A 16,421-nucleotide genomic window follows, 5' to 3' on the forward strand; every position below is an offset into this window, starting at 1 on the left:
AGAGAATTGACATCTTAACAATATAAAGTCTTCTATTTAATGAACGTGGTATATCTTTTTTTTTTTTTTCTGTATGTGGGCCTCTCACTGTTGTGGCCTCTCCCGTTGCGGAGCACAGGCTCCGGACGTGCAGGCTCAGCAGCCATGTCTCATGGGCCCAGCCGCTCCGTGGCATGTGGGATCCTCTCAGACCGGGGCACGAACCCGTGTCCCCTGCATCGGCAGGCGGACTCTCAACCACTGTGCCACCAGGGAAGCCCAAACAGTATATCTTTCCATTTATTTAGGTCTTTCATTTTTCTCAGAAACATTTATATTTCTTAGTGTATAGGTTTTATACCTATTTTCTTAAATTTTTTCCTATATTTTATGTTTATGGAAATTGTTGGAAATGATATTTTTAAAAATTTCATTTTCCAATTGTTTGTTTATAGTTTGTAGAGAAATAAATGATTTTTGATCCCTTGAATCCTGGGATCTTGCCTAAATCGCTTATTAATTCTAGTAGATTTTTTTAATAGATTTATTAAGATTTTCTACATACAGAGTCATGTCATCTGTGAATAAAGATAGTTTTACTTTGTTCTTTCCAGTATGTTTGCCTTTTATTTCTTTTCCTTCCCTTATTGTGTTGGCTAGAACTACCAGTTGAATATAAGTGATGAGAGCAGACATCCTTGCCTTGTTCCTGATCTTACAGAAAAAATGTTCAGTCTTTCACCATTAAGTATGATATTAACTGTTATGTTTTTTGTAGATGTCCTTTATCAGGTTGAGGAAGTTTCCTTCTGTTCCTAGTTTACTGAAAGGGAATGTGTTAAATTTTACCCAATGCTTTTTCTGCATCTATTGAACTGATGATATATTTTTTCTTCTTTATTTTGTTAATATGATGAATTGATTTTCAGGCATTATAGCAATCTTACATTCCTAAGATAAAACTCAGTCATGATGATTGATTTGTTTTGCTAATATTTTGTTAAGGATTTTGTGTTTTTTAACAAAAGGGATATTGGTCCATAATCCTTTCTCATAATGTCTTTGCCTTGTTTCAAGGTATCAGGGTAATAATGCTGACATCATACTATTAGTTGGGAAATGTGTCTTCCTCCTTTATTTTCTGAAACAGTTTGTGTAAGATTGGTATTTTGGAGTTTTCATTGTGGATTTTTAATGATGTAATCAATTTTAAAATAGGTATAGGTCTATTGAATTTTTATATTTCTTCTTGAGCCAGTTTTAGTAATTTGTGTCTTTAAGAAATTTGACTGTTTTTTAATTTATTGGCATAAAATTATGATAATCCCTTATTAACCTTTTAAATCTTTGTAGGATCTGTAGAGATGGAGGTGGAAGTCTAGAAGTTGGCTTGCTGCTTCTGCAGTTAGTCCTTTAATATGGGAGTAGGGAATTGAGTCAGTCTACTTAGGAGTTGAGCTTAGTGTGAGCTCTGTTGTTGCTATTGTTATTTTTACTGTGTCACTGGCTTGAGATTCCTCTCTTGTTACCTTGTGCTTAGGGTGGGGTTTGGGGTGCCACAGGTTTGTGTGTTTTTTTGTGTTTCTTCTCCATCTTTATCTTTGGCATTGGCTGTGTGCCTCTGCCTCAGAGGGGCTTTTGCTTCACAGTCTTTTTCTGCCACTAACAGTGGACTGCTGTTACTTATTACTTGGTGCTTGCTAGCCTGATGGAGGGTGATGGCAACGATGGGTGGAGAGGTATCTCTTTTCTGAACCAGCCTCAGTCTTGGTCAGATCCTGTTTTCTTGGTTCTTACCATGGTTCGTTTATCCACTCATCTATTGATGGACATATACATATATATATAGCTGGTGCTTATTCTTTCCGAGATTTGTTTTATATAAGCCTTCTTTAAAAAAATTTTTTTATTGAGATGTAATTGATACATGATAAACTATACATATTTAACTTGCACAACTTATAAGTTTTGACATACACACACACTCATTAAACCATCACCACAGTCAAGGTAGTGAACATATTTGTCACCCCCCAAAATTTTACTGTGCCCCTTGAAATCCTTCCCTGCCTATTTTTCCCTTCATTGCCAGGCAGCAGTTGATCTGCTTTCTGTCATTATAGATTAGTTTGCATTTTCTGTAGATTTATATATAAAGTAGCACATCGTATGGTATGTTCTTTTGGGGGGGTTTCTTTCACTCAGCAAAATTACGTTTAAGATTTATCCATGTTATTGCATGTATCAATAGTTCTTTCGTTTTTACTGCTGGGAAGTATTCCACTATGTGGATATACCATGGTTCGTTTATCCACTCATCTATTGATGGACATCTGGGTTGTTTTCAGTTTTTGGCTGTTAAAAATAAACGTGTTACAAACATTTTTGCACAGGTTTTTGGATGGACATTTATTTCCTTTTCTCTTTGGTAAATACCTAGAGTGGAATGGCTAGATCATGTGGTAGATGTATTTAACTTATTTAGAAACTGCCAAGTTGTTTTCCAAAGTGGTGTTCAATTTTACATTCCCATCAGCAGTGTATGAAAGTTTCAGGTCCTCCACATTCCTACTAGCATTTGGTATGGACAGTCTTTTTATTTTTTATTTATTTATGTATTTTAATTTTTTTTAATATTTATTTATTTGGTTGCGCTGGGTCTTAGTTGCAGCAGGTAGGGTTCTTAGTTGTGGCTCACGGGCTCCTTAGTTGAGGCTCGCCAGCTTCTTAGTTGTGACACGTGGGTTCCTTAGTTGAGGCAGGCAGGCTCCTTAGTTGTGGCTCGAGGGCTCCTTAGTTGCAGCTTGCTGGCTCTTTAGTTGCAGCACATGGGCTCCTTAGTTGCAGCATTCATGTGGGATCTAGTTCCCTAACCAGGAATCAAACCCGGGCCCCCTGCATTGGGAGCATGGAGCCTTAACTACTGTGCCACCAGGGAAGTCCCCTGGACAGTCTTTTTAGCCATTTTAGTGACTGTGTAGCAGTATTTCATTGTGGTTTCAATTTGCATTTCCCTAATAACTAATGATGTTGAGCATCCATGGTGCTTCTTTGCTGTCTGTATATTTTCTTTGGTGAAGTATCGGATCAGATCTTTTCCCCATATTTTAAATTGGATTGTTTATTTTCTTATTGCTGAATTTCACAGTTTTTTAAATATATTTTGGATATAAGTCATTTATCAGATATATGCTTTGGAAAGATTTTCTTCCAGTCTGTGGCTTATCTTTCATTCTCTTAATAGTGTCTTTTTTTTTTCTTTTTTTAAAAATTGAAGCATAGTTGATTTACGGTGTTTCAGGTGTACAGCAAAGTGATTCAGTTACACACATGCACACACACACGTATATATACTTTTTCAGATTCTTTTCCATTATAGGTTATTTCAAGACATTGAATATAGTTCCCTGTGCTATACAATAGGTCCTTGTTGTTTATCTATTTTATATATAGTAGTGGGTATCTGTTAATCCCAAATTCCCAATTTATCTCTCCCCCACTTTCCTCTTTGATAACCATAAGTTAGTTTTCTAAGTCTGTGAGTCTGTTTCTCTTTTGTGAATGAGTTCATTTGTATCACTTTTTTAGATTCCACATATAAGTGATATCACATGATATTTGTCTTTCTCTGTCTGACTTCACTTAGTATGATAATCTCTAGGTCCATCCATGTTGCTGCAAATGGCATTACTTCATTCTTTTTTATGGCTGAGTAATATTCCAGTGTGTGTGTGTGTGTGTGTGTGTGTGTGTGTGTGTGTGTGTGTGTCTGTCACATCGTCTTTATCCATTCCTCTATCGATGGACATTTAAGTTGTTTCCATGTCTTGCCTATTGTAAATAGTGCTACTGTGAACATTGTGTGGCATATATCTTTTCAAATTAGTGTTTTCATCTTTTCTCGATATACGCCCAGGAGTGGGATCACTGGATCATATGGTAACTCTATTTGTAGTTTTTTAAGGAGCCTACATACTATTTTCCATAGTGGCTGCACCAATTTACTTTCCCACCAACAGTGTAGGAGGGTTCCCTTTGCTCCACACCCTCTCCAGCATTTATTATTTGTAGATTTTTAAAAAATATTTATTTATTTGGTTGTGCTGGGTCTTAGTTGCAGCAGGTGGGATCCTTAGTTGTAGCTCACCAGCTCCTTAGTTGCAGCTTGCAGGCTCCTTAGTTGCAGCACTTGGGCTTTTTAGTTGCAGCAGGTGGGCTCCTTAGTTGTGGCATATGAACTCTTCGTTGTGGCATGCAAATGGGATCTAGTTCCCTGAGCAGAGATCAAACCTGGGCCCCCTGCATTGGGAGCGTGCAGTCTTAACCACGGTGCCACCAGGGAAGTCCCTATTTGTAGACTTTTTGAGGATGGCCATTCTGACTGGTGTGAGGTGGTAACAACATCTTCTGAAGAGCAAAAGATTTTAATTTTGGTGTGAAGGCCAATTTGTTAATTTAAAAAAAAAATTTTATGGACTCTGCTTTTGGTTTTCTATCCAAGAAATCTGTCTTAACTCAAGACAACAAAGATTTTATGCTACAAGTTTTATAATTTTAGGCTTTACATTTGGGTCTGTGATCCATTTTGAGTTAATTTTTGTATAATGTGTGAGGTATGGATCCAAGTTCATTTTTTAGCATTTGGATATCTAGTTGTTCCAGTACCATTTGTTGAAAAACTATCTTTTCTCTACTGCATTGCTTCTGAGCCTTTGTCAAAAATCAGTCGAATGTATATGTGTGGGTTTATTTTTGGATTTTCCACTCTGTTCCATTGATCTCTTTGTCTGTCTTTACACTAATACCATACTGTTTTGATTATTGACACTTTTTAATAATTTTTGAGATAAGGTAGTTTTAGCCCTCCAACTTTGTTCTTCTTTTTCATAGTTGTTTTGGCTATTCAAATTTCTTTGCATTTCCATATGAACTTTAGAATTGGCTGTTTACTTCTACAAAAAAGCATGCTGGGATTTTGACTAGGGTTGTTTTAAACGTATAGTTCAGTATGGGATCACTGACGACATAACAATATTGAGCCCTCTGACCCATAAGCCAGCTGTATTTTTGTCTTTGGTTTTGCTCAGCAATATTTGTATAGTTTTCATGTACAGGTCTTTCACATGTCTTTTTAGATTTATTCTTAATTTTTTTTTTTTTTTTTTTTTTTGCGGTACGCGGCCTCTCACTGTTGTGGCCTCTCCCGTTGCAGAGCACAGGCTCTGGACGCGCAGGCTCAGTGGCCATGGCTCACAGGCCCAGCTGCTCCGCGGCATGTGGGATCTTCCCAGACCGGGGCACAAACCCCTGTCCCCTGCATCGGCAGGCGGACTCTCAACCACTGCGCCACCAGGGAAGCCCAATTCTTAAATTTTTATGCTCTCATAAGTGGTATTTTCTTTTTCAGTTTTAATTAATTCACTTTATTATTCTTGTGTGAAAACACAAGCCTTGTGCAACACAAGATGGTCAATGAATTGCTTATAGGGAGCCTTGGTGAGCACAGTCCCCTTCGAGAGGTCAGGTGTAAGATAGCTGTAGGTCTTAGAGGTGGCATCGAAGGTGGCCTTGGTAAAGTTGCCCAACGAGCCTGTGCAGCCGCTGACCAAGGGGTAACAGTTTTCAGTGCCTGCTGTCAGCAGCAGCTTTGTGGCCACGAAGACCAAGACACTAGCAGTGGATCTGGGTGCAAGGATGAAGCATACCAGCAGAGAGCTGCAGTATCCTGTCACCTTCAAGGAACTGTATGGGGTTTGCCAATCTTGTGTTTCCAGGAGTCCCATTACCCATGACAGCGGAGTGGTTGGCCAGGAGGATGGCCCTGTGGATGGCAGTGGTTACCTCCTTGGAGCACTTAACACCCAGACCCATGTGACTATTACAGTCCCTCATGGCAACAAATACCTCGAACCTGAACTGCTGGCCAGCACCATTCTGCTTTCACTGCTTTCAAAGGCATAAGGGACTCCCCTAGGGAAAAGTAACCTCAGATCGAGAGGAAGAAGAGATAAATTCTCCTTCAGGGACTTAATCTTCATGTCCTTGACCTCGGCAAACACTGATAATAAATTGCTGATTCCAAGAAAGAAAAAAGTTTTTGAAAGTATTTATGTAGAGTTTTTTCAGTTGTTGATTGTTGACTGCCAGTGACTACCCTCTTCAGCCTTCCAGCAGTCTGTCTCAAGCTGCAGGTCGCTGGTGTGATTTTCAGTAAACTGTCCCCTTTGGTGTAACTCTGACAGGTACTGGAGGCACAGAGAAGGCATCAGAAGGAGAAATCTGGCATCATACCTACCTCGCCAACACCCTACACTTATAATAAGGTAGGAGAGGAGATACTAATCTTTACCCCTTGGGTGTAGCCCCTCTTCTCCTATGAGGTGTTTGTGGCCCTCTGGGAAGGTGGCAAATTCCATTCTTATCCCTTAATATTGCTGCCCAAGAGGCTGAAAGCAGCCACATATGCAGAAGAGTGGAATTCAAGTATTTGTCTGATGAAATAAGATTCATACCAGTTTAGGTTTTGCAGCAGGAACCAAAGGCTATGGTCACCTGGAGGTTATTTATTTGGCTAGCTGTACAGTCCACTGATCACATTTAAAGATATGTTTGTCTTGCTTTTTTGAGGTGGAGGCCATTTCAGAGAATATTATTTGTCCATTTATGGTGCCATTCTTTCTAACCCCATAAAATACCCAACTTAGAACAGTGTCTAGTACACATAGCAAGTGCTCCCAAATGTTACCTGGTACTTCACAGTTCTTAATCAGTAGCCTACACATCAATCTTCTCTGTTCTAAAGTATGAGAGGTTTAGGGCCTCTTGAAACAGGTCCTAGAGGTCCTGGAGTCACTGAGTAGATCAGAAAAAAATGATGCTGCTTGGGGACTCCAGGTGATATAGATGGTAGAGAGGGAGCTGAGGATGGTAGAAAGGCAGGCCAGCTCTTCCCGGTCCCACACCTTTAGAGGGCCCCACATATTTCTAATGCATGTGCGTGCACACATGCAGGCATACATATTGAAGAACACACAGGCTTCTGTGGCACTCAGGACCCTCCACTTGCATTGGCACTGGCACTGGCACAGCATGACCAGAACGCTAAACAACTACTTTCATGATTAACACTGTTCAGTCCCCAAGTAAGAACTGCTCCACATCATCTTGATCTACTTGCAAAACTGTAGGCAGCTGTGCCCTTATATAGTGAAGGTTGGAAGTGAGGGCTGTGCTGATTATAGTCAGTCAGAAACTGCTTCCTGCTTCCCAATGCAGACAGGAATTGAGTGGTAGAAGCACTTAGCTAACAGAGATATTAATTTACTTGATACGGTCTTCTCGTCATGAATACAATGGATTCTTGTGTGATACATTATTTCCCAGTACTATTTTTTTCTCCTCTTCCTGTTCCATTTTGTGAATCTAGTGGTGTTTGTGAATTAGCATGGCATTCATAAAATTTACACTCCACAGATGAGTAGTATATTGAAATAAGTTCATATTACTTTTGAATGTGTATATATGTTGGTCTAGTTATAATCTTTATATTGGCAACTAAGTGAACACTGACTGCTACATTTACAAATAATTTTTTAAAGAAAAATAATGTAAAAAGATGTAGTTAAAATTTCAAAAGTTAAATAAATACATCAACGTTAATTAAAAAGAAAAAGAGGCAGTAGGCCAGGTGACTTGCTGTGACTCCACCACCATTCAGCTGTATGATGTTGGTTGGTGCACTTAGTTTCACTCTTGACAGATGACCTTAGAGATGACAAGATCTCTGTAGTATCAGTTTCCTCATGTGAACTATTTTTTAAGATTTCTCTCCACCTCTATAATTTTATAAGTATGTTCTACAGCATGGGTCATGTCATCTATAAATGTCTACTAGTATGATGCCAAGACATGGCTGAGAGTACCTGAGACACCTCATTTTCCAGGCTTCACTCAGAGCAGCGCACAGCTGTGGTGTGAGGAGCGTGTGGCCACAGTGGCAGGTTCCCTGGGCTGCCTTTCTCAGGTGGACACTGCTTTTGTCCTGCAATTCAGGAGGACAAGCCTCTGTGTTGAAGCCTCTGAGGACCCAGTTTCCGAGGCAGGTAGAGCTACGTTTAATTAAAATAGGAGTCCTTTATTAATAAGCATGCTGTGACTACAGGCCATGAAATCACCTTAATATCTACAGACATGGTAGTTGGTGGCAGTTTTGTTTTGTTCAGAATATCTTCCCCAAGAATGGTCTTGCAAATGGGCACAGTGAGTCCTTCATGGCCAAAGGATTGCTTTTAGCCTCCTGTTTTTCCCTGCAGTGCCTATCCCTAATCTTTGTCAGACTGCTTTGGGCCTTTATAAAATGACTTGTGCTGTTTTATAGAGTCAGCCCACCTGTGTCCTAGCTGCTTTGTTCCTGCACCCTCAGCCCTGCCCAGGTGGACAGAGTAAATGTTTCACAACCAGCTGGCTTATATCTACCACTTTTCTGGCTGGGGACAAAGTATCCTACATCTATCTGTACCCAATAATCAGGTAGCAGCTTGGGCCTAAGCAGTGAGAATAAGTGACTATTTTACCCCAGACTGGCCTTGTATATATGGTGTGCACATGTGTAGTGTTGGTAGCACGTAACAAATAAGGAGAGAATGGTTAATTCTCTTAAGACTTCCTGAAGCTTTTACAGTCTCTGTAAAATGATTCTCGGAGATATCAGCCTGTGTATATCAGGCGCTGTTTCTGGGTCAGTCCTAGGGACTTTATTTTAGAGCTGTGCCTCTGCTGTGAGTGACCATGTTCTTTTTGCTTTCAGAGCTGTGACTTGTGGTCCCTAGGGGTGATTATCTACGTGATGTTGTGCGGATACCCTCCTTTTTACTCCAGACACCACAGCCGGACTATCCCAAAGGATATGCGGAGAAAGATCATGACAGGCAGTTTTGAGTTCCCAGAGGAAGAGTGGAGCCAGATCTCAGAGATGGCCAAAGATGTTGTGAGGAAGTGAGTCCCCAGGCCACTGCGGGGGGAGGCCAGGGAGGCCTTAAAAGTGGTGGAACACAAAGGAATGTTGGGTAAAGGAAAGTCATTTGTTTCCCAGGCATGCTCCTTCTCATTTTAGCATCACAGAAAATTTTCCCTGGAGCCTGAGATGAGAGTTCTCAGTGTCCACACCTTGGTGAAATTGGAGCTTTGCTCCCTCCTGTTGCACTCCTAGAATTTGTCCTTAGGGTTGAATCCAGGTCCCTTGGTAGCCATTGTATCTGTGAGCATTAATTTAGGACCTTAAATGGTAACCCCCCTGGTGTACTGAACTGGGGTGCTAAAATGACCATGATGCTTTTGGCTTTTCATTCCTTAGCTGCTGTGGGAGTGTGTGATTGGTTGTGCAGGGCCTGGACCCCACCTCCTGCCCTTCCTACTGCTAGTTGGTTGCTCTGGTGTATATTAAGATGGAAAGATTTAGAAGAATTAGGGGTAGTGAATGGATGATGGAGACTTGACATTCAGAGTCCTTTGGAGAAATTAGCTAGAGCACTAAGAAAGAAGTCAGACCTAAATATGAGGTGTCTTTGCTTTTTCTACCCACCTGTGTCAGAGGCTTAGCTGACTGGAACTTGCACGCTGTTCTGGTATCCTACTGCTTGTTCTTCACTGAGTAGCTTTTCCTCTTTTGGTTTCAGTTTCTTCATCTGTAATGCGATAAAGATAAGCATTAAAAGGGCAGTTCCTGGGAACTGTCTCCTAACAGTACAGCTGTTTCTGTATGGAGATTACTCTCTTTCAGAAGTGAGCTTGTTCTGTTGGTTAGGTGTTTATGTATTCAAAAAGGGACTAGTTTCTAAAATATACAGGTGAAAGTTTTTTAGGAGGGTGGAGGCAATGTTTAAATCATCATTTGTCTTCCTATGCTCTTTCCCTGCTGTATTCTCAGTTACTTAACCAAAATATCAGTATCCTCTAATTGGTTCTTTGCAGTTCTGTAGAATATATTTCCTCTCCCTAGAGCAACATTGATTATCTTCTTTCAGCATTGAGATTCTTTTCTAAATAATCCTTTCTTTAGAATCTGAAGCTGTTTGTTCACAATGATCCAAAAGGTTACAGAGAACATGAAAGAGCAAGTAGGCATGTTGTCCTGACTCTGATGTTTGGAATGGGAGGCTATGTATTTGGAAGAAGGTGCTGTAAGAGGCCCAGGGAATATGCTGGGGTGAGCTAGGAATTGCATTAGGATAAATGTACAAGATGTAAAGAACTATGGTCAAAAAGCCGATGGTACAGAACAATACATTAGGCTTAGAAGGAAATGCCATCCCCTTCTCAGAGATTAGATTTTTAGCTTTTTGTTGTTGTTTTGTGTGTTTTTTTTTTTTTTTTTTTTTTTTGCGGTACGCAGGCCTGTCACTGTTGTGGCCTCTCCCGTTGCGGAGCAATAGGCTCCGGACGCGCAGGCTCAGCGGCCACGGCTCACAGACGCAGCCGCTCCGCGGCATGTGGGATCTTCCCAGACCTGGGCACGAAACCGTTTCCCCTGCATTGGCAGGCGGACTCTCAACCACTGTGCCACCAGGGAAGCCCTAGATTTTTAGCTTTTGAATGTCTTTGGAATAAAGGGTTCATGTCCTGCCAAATGGTGACAAGAGTTTTATCACAAGTAGCAGCCTGGATTTTCAGAACCGTATGACCCCTCGACTAATTTTACAGTCACTGTTAGCCAGAAGAGCACTTTGAGTCCCTTTTGGAAATTATAGCCCACTGTCCTAGAAACATTAGTCTGGGGATTCAGTGTCTCAGGAACTGTAAGCCATATGTAAGATTACTTTACTGAACCTAGAACTCAGTCTGAGGTATCACTGGACTAAGCCTTTTCCTACCATTCTTATCTCAATTTATTTAGTATAGAAAGAACTGCCTAAGGACAGAGTGCCCTCACAACTAACGGTTAGGGACGAGAGCCCCACCTCTGTCCTGCAAATAGAAAGCCTAGGCTTGTAAGAGTTGGTGGAAAGTCAGAAGCTGGAGCTGGTTAGAGCCAGACCCAGGAACTTCCCGGCCTCTGGAAGCAACTGCATGGCAGCCCTGTTGGCCTTTTCTCCACAGGCTCTTGAAGGTCAAACCAGAGGAAAGACTTACCATCGAGGGAGTGTTGGATCACCCCTGGCTCAACTCAACTGAGGCCCTGGATAATGTGCTACCCTCTGCTCAACTGATGATGGATAAGGTTTTGAATGATGCTTACTTTGTTGGCCGAAAAGGCTGTGTTGGGAAGGAATGCTGAGGCTTGACTCAGTGAGGGGTTAAAGGCAAAACAATGCAGAGCACACAGTCTTTCCCAGAGAAATATCTCTGGTCTTCCAAAGATCAGGATTGGAAATAAAGAGATTATTTCCGTAAAAGACCAGATCAAGGCCTGGTAAATACACTAAGGGAACACTCAAAGGACTATCCTTCATATTTGTGCTATGGGGTTGGGGGCCCAGAGCAGTATCAGACACTGTTCTTTTGCCCAAGAAGTTTAAACAAGACTGGTTGGAAAGACCAATAAACACAAAACAAAGAGGGAACATTTTCAGACATCACAGCTTTTGCATGCTAAATTTTCTGTGAGTGCTATGGAAATTCAGAAAAAGAGAACATCTTTGAAGGGCTGTAATTAGGGAAGGGTTCCCAAAGAGAAGGCAAAAACCATCACAATTATTAACTATTGTGTGGCATTTTTTAACCCCTTTACATGTTTAACCCCTTTACATGTAATGAAGCCTGACTTCATTGATGGGAAGTTGGTAAAATGGGTGTGGCAGACCTGGCTTTGAAAGTAGACAGAGGGGTTTAAGTCTTAGTAGGACATAATTGAGAGGCTATTGTAGATTTTTGAGAAGAGATTTGCCACAGGGAAGGTGTTTAGGGATGGTTAGTCAGACTTGCAGACTTGCCAACCTAATACTTTTACAATAATCTAGAAGCTGAGAAGCTGCTCTAGGAGCAGAGAAGTAGAGATGAATGAATAGGCTCAATATTTTTGAAGACAAATTTCTACAATTTTTGGTGACTGACTAGATATAAGGGGACAGTGGGTGGCATATCTGGTGACACCATTGACAGAGGGAAATCAGGAATGAGGCTGGTTTTGGGTGAAGGGAAGTCTCTTAGGTTTTAGATATTGTTTAAGGTGGTAGATGGATGTGTGGTGTGGAATCAGAATGTGGCTGAGAGGGAAAGGCAGTGACACAGACTTGAGTGTTACTGACTTAGAAGGGATGGAGTTGAAATGTAAGCGAATAGGAAAAAAGAATGCTAAGACCTCCCTTAGTTTAGCTGGAGTATGAGAGAGAAAGGAGAGCTAGAAGGAACAGAGTTTTCTGCTATCTCTGATTTGTGTGCAGTTGTCTTCCTGGTTTAAATGTGCCCAGTAGTCCAGAAATGGTTTGTTTGGTCAGTCCAAAATACAAAAGGATTACTTATACCCTCTGGTTGTCAGCAATTGAGTGTTACATTGTGGCTTTCCTCAAGATCTTGAAATGGAGAAATAAGATTGCCTTCTGGAGTTACTTTAAGATTAGTGTATAATGAAGCCAAGTATGGATATGCATAATCTTCTTAATGAGGAGGAGTAGCTCCTAGGCCTATAAGATGGAACTGCAATGTGACAGTGTATTCCCATTTTTAAAGAAATGATGTGGTCAAGATGCAGGCTGGTCAACTTTGGAAGTGTAGAAAAAATGTCCACATATGCAGAAGCTGAATAGTGTCCATCTAAGCTGTGCCTAAGAGATGGAGCCTGAGCTCACAACCTTGAGGTGTTCCCACCTTTTTGGTCGGGCTATCACGGATAAGGAAATAGATTCAAGGGTCTGGGGGTGTGTAGCCAGGGCCAGTTAGTATAGTTCTCTTAAATGAGTTCAAACTCTTCCTGATCTAATTGCATGCTTACCAAGGAACTATTTTTGTAAATTGTCAAATTTTGTTGTTGAAATTCAAACAACACGGAAGTATATAAAATAAAAAGCAAAAGTTCCCTTTCATTACCCTGCCTTAGTCTCACCCCTCAGAGGTGAGGTGACCTATGGCTTGATGTATTCTTCCTGATCTTTTTCTGGGGAGACACACACACACTCACAGAGTTTGTCTTTTTTTTTAAATACAGAAGTGGGATCGTCTCATTCTTACAAAGCCTTTTCTGATTATTTGCCTTCCCTTATTGGTCTGCCCGTAGTAAGAGAACGCACTGGTCATAAAGACAGACTTGAAGAGTGCTAGACCTTATGACAGTTATTTCTCATTGTAAATTAATTGACTGGCTTATAGATCAGTTTGTGAGGGTCTACTATGCTCACCAGGTGAAATGCTTGGGGTTCTGAGCCATCAGGGCTAAGGTGACTGTCTACACCATGGGGGCAGGGAGTAAATGCCAGTCAGGGAGGCTTCTCAGGTGGCAGCCTGCTAGCTTCTCCCCTGATGTACATGTATGACTCTCTTTACACTTGCCCTTGCCAGTGACTATGAGTATGAGCCTTGTTAGTATTTCTTACTTGCATTTCTGTCAGCCCACAGGAAAGAAGGGCTAGCTGTTGGCCTGGTATTCCCTGGGCCCTGCTGATCCATGGGGAAGAGTCCTCTGCCTTATCAAAATTTGTATACTGGCAGCATAAGAATGAAATTGCCACCTTAGTTCTTTGTGATTCTCCTTCCCACTGTCTTAGATTGGCTTTTTAGGTGCCCAGAATGTGAAAAACTGATGACAGTGTTTGCATTCAGGCGGTGGTTGCAGGAATCCAACAGGCCCATGCAGAACAGTTGGCCAACATGCGAATCCAGGACCTGAAAGTCAGCCTCAAACCCCTGCACTCTGTGAACAACCCCATTCTAAGGAAGAGGAAATTACTCGGGTAACTGAGCTTATTTCTTCAGTTCTCCCTCATGGCTGGTGTGGTTGAGTACAGGGTTCTGAAAGGTCAGCCAGGGGTCTGCCCTTTTTTGTCTCTTAAGAGGGTGGAAAGGATATGTTCTTTAAATAGCATCAGAAGTTGGAGATACTCTGTAGTTACTTATTTATCTGAAAAATCTGTTCCTTATGTTTAGCATTAACATCTGTTAAGAGTTGGGTTTTGGGGTCTCATCTTGTTATTACCTCTCTCCCAAACTTCTAAAGCACCAAGCCAAAGGATGGTGTTTATATCCACGACCGTGAGAATGGAGCCGAGGATTCAAATGTTGCCTTGGAAAAGCTCCGAGATGTGATTGCTCAGTGTATTCTCCCCCAGGCTGGTAAAGGTCACACCATTTATGAATGCTCTGTGCGTGTCTGTGTGTGTGCACATGCACATGACTAAAGGAGTGGTTTAATTTGAAGTTGTCTGTTTCATCTTTGTGTTATAAGAAAATAAGTACGTTATATAGTTTGTGCCCACTGAAAAGAATGGACAGTGGGAACTCAGAAATGTGAGGCTCTGGCCCACCTTTGGTTTCCTGTAAAACTTCTAGTTTCGGTGTAATTGCCAGCGTCAGACACAGCATGTAATTTTGTATTTTCCTAGTTTGTTAATGAGATTACAGGATAGAGGATGGAAAATGGAAAATGTGAACAGGGTCAGGATTAGGTTGGGAAGGTCAGGAGCGTTGGGAAATACCATATCCAGAGCCCTTAGAGTACAGGGCTGTCATTAACTTGTGAATATAAAGAGACGATCTCCCAAGTTCAGAAGTGGCCCTGGCTGCTACTTGTATCATGGGCAGGGTGGGACTTAAACAGAAGTCCTTTCGAGTGAGAGCTCTCTTTCAGTATGTTCTCTTTCCACCTAATGGGGTATGATGGGCTTTTCTCAGCAGATGAATGAGATGCTTCAAGTAGTAGGCCAGGAAACTGTTGAGTTGACCAGTCTTCCTAGATTCCTTGGCTTTTAAGGGAACTTACTAGTGTGCCTCAGGTAGTCTTCCAAAGTAAGAAATGAGCTTAGGAGAAAGAAGGTAGCCCACTCAGCCTTATTCTCCCTCTCGCTCATGGTCTCTTAAGTTAACCAGGTGCTTTTGCTCAGCAATAGTCTGACATCCTGTGGGATGCCTATTTCCCATCCCCCAGTGCTAAGACTCTGGGGGCATCAGGGAATTTGTGTGAGGTGGTCAGAGCAGGAAGAGTTGAGAAACCAGAAGCGGTCTACATCAGTGGTCCCCAACCTTTTTGGCATCAGGGACTGGTTTCGTGGAAGACAATTTTTCCATGGACTGGGGGCGGGGGTGGCGGGGGTGGTTTCAGGATGATTCAAGTGCATTACGTTTATTGTGTGCTTTATTTCTATTATTATTACATTGTAATATATATTGAAATAATTATACAACTCACCATAATGCTGACAGGAGGCAGAGCTCAGGTGGTAATGTGAGCGATGGGGAGTGGCTGTAAATACAGATGAAGCTTCCCTCGCTTGTCCACCGCTCACCTCCTGCTGTGTGGCCCAGTGGTTGGGACCCCTGCTCTACATGTAATGTAGGGACTAGAAGTAATGATAGTCTGGTAAAGCTTGCACCTTTAATCATCACTTCTCAATAAGTTGGACATCATGTCCTTCCATCTCTGACACTAAAATCCCATGATGCTGCAGGAAAATGCAACTTCTTCTTCATCTTTATCAACAGGAGAGAATGAAGATGAAAAGCTGAATGAAGTAGTTCAGGAAGCTTGGAAGTATAACCGGGAATGCAAACTCCTAAGAGATACTCTGCAAAGCTTCAGCTGGAATGGTAGGAGTCTTAATTATGCCTTTCCCCAGGAATGCAGAGAAGTAATTGTGTTTAGAATATGTAGGATCTCTGGGGGCTGAGCTGGAACTGTTTTCAGGTAAAGTAGGGCTGGCGAGTGAGTGGAATACTGTGGGACAGGGGGTTAGCCCTACAGTAACTGCCCAGGCGTATCTGGACATCTGGCCCTTTCGCTTGTTTTCCAGAGTTCAGATGAATTATGTGTCGCAGATTCATTGCTGCAGAGCCCCCGTCACATACCACTTGGGCAAAAAAACAGTCAGATCTCAGAACTCCTTCCAGATACCTGAACTGTTCACTGGGTCATTAAGGAGCAGTATACTCTGAAGGGGAGAAAGAGGGCAAAGTACCACAGAGTCTGCCCTGCTGATCTGCTTAGCTTAGAGAAGACCTGTTTCACTGAAGAGTAGAGAGTGCCAAATCTGCTGCTCTTTGAATTTTTTCCCCACAGGCAAACAAGGTACAGGTGTGTTTTTTGAGCTGCTTTTGTATTGTCTTTCTACTTCAGCAGACTAAACTAGACTTAAGGTCTAGGATGCTCAGGGAAGGAAGCAAACTCATTGCCTAGCTTGATTCTTGGACATGAGAAATCCAAAGTGCTAGCCTGGCCATTCCCATACTTGGAGGAGATTAGCTTCCCTAGGATTTTTTTTATTTTCTAAGATTTTGAAATATCAATACAGAAAAGTGATCAC

General features: G+C 41.7%; 2 protein-coding genes across 4 annotated transcripts in view; one reads left to right on the forward strand and one right to left on the reverse strand.

Annotated features, from left to right (window-relative positions):
- MAPKAPK5 (MAPK activated protein kinase 5) overlaps nucleotides 1–16,421 on the forward strand; it is a 36,923-nt gene that overhangs the window by 19,091 nt on the left and 1,411 nt on the right. For 2 of the 3 annotated variants that reach the window (XM_082853783.1, XM_082853785.1), the window contains 6 exons: nucleotides 6,222–6,302; nucleotides 8,786–8,973; nucleotides 11,074–11,194; nucleotides 13,729–13,859; nucleotides 14,123–14,244; nucleotides 15,604–15,708. In XM_082853783.1, coding sequence (XP_082709909.1) covers nucleotides 6,222–6,302; nucleotides 8,786–8,973; nucleotides 11,074–11,194; nucleotides 13,729–13,859; nucleotides 14,123–14,244; nucleotides 15,604–15,708 — 748 coding nt within the window. The remainder of the gene's footprint in view (nucleotides 1–6,221; nucleotides 6,303–8,785; nucleotides 8,974–11,073; nucleotides 11,195–13,728; nucleotides 13,860–14,122; nucleotides 14,245–15,603; nucleotides 15,709–16,421) is intronic. The other variant, XM_082853784.1, reaches the window with a different exon arrangement.
- Nucleotides 5,747–16,421, reverse strand: part of TMEM116 (transmembrane protein 116) — a 118,920-nt gene continuing 108,245 nt past the window's right edge. Inside the window, exons 11-12 of the mRNA XM_082853787.1 lie at nucleotides 9,560–9,662; nucleotides 5,747–6,224 (exon numbers count right to left, since the gene is read on the reverse strand). Coding sequence (XP_082709913.1) covers nucleotides 9,573–9,662 — 90 coding nt within the window. The 3' untranslated portion in view covers nucleotides 5,747–6,224; nucleotides 9,560–9,572. The remainder of the gene's footprint in view (nucleotides 6,225–9,559; nucleotides 9,663–16,421) is intronic.

The sequence above is a fragment of the Leucopleurus acutus genome (genome assembly GCF_964270905.1).
Source record: "Leucopleurus acutus genome assembly, chromosome: 13".
Classification (NCBI taxonomy): Eukaryota; Metazoa; Chordata; class Mammalia; order Artiodactyla; family Delphinidae; genus Leucopleurus; species Leucopleurus acutus.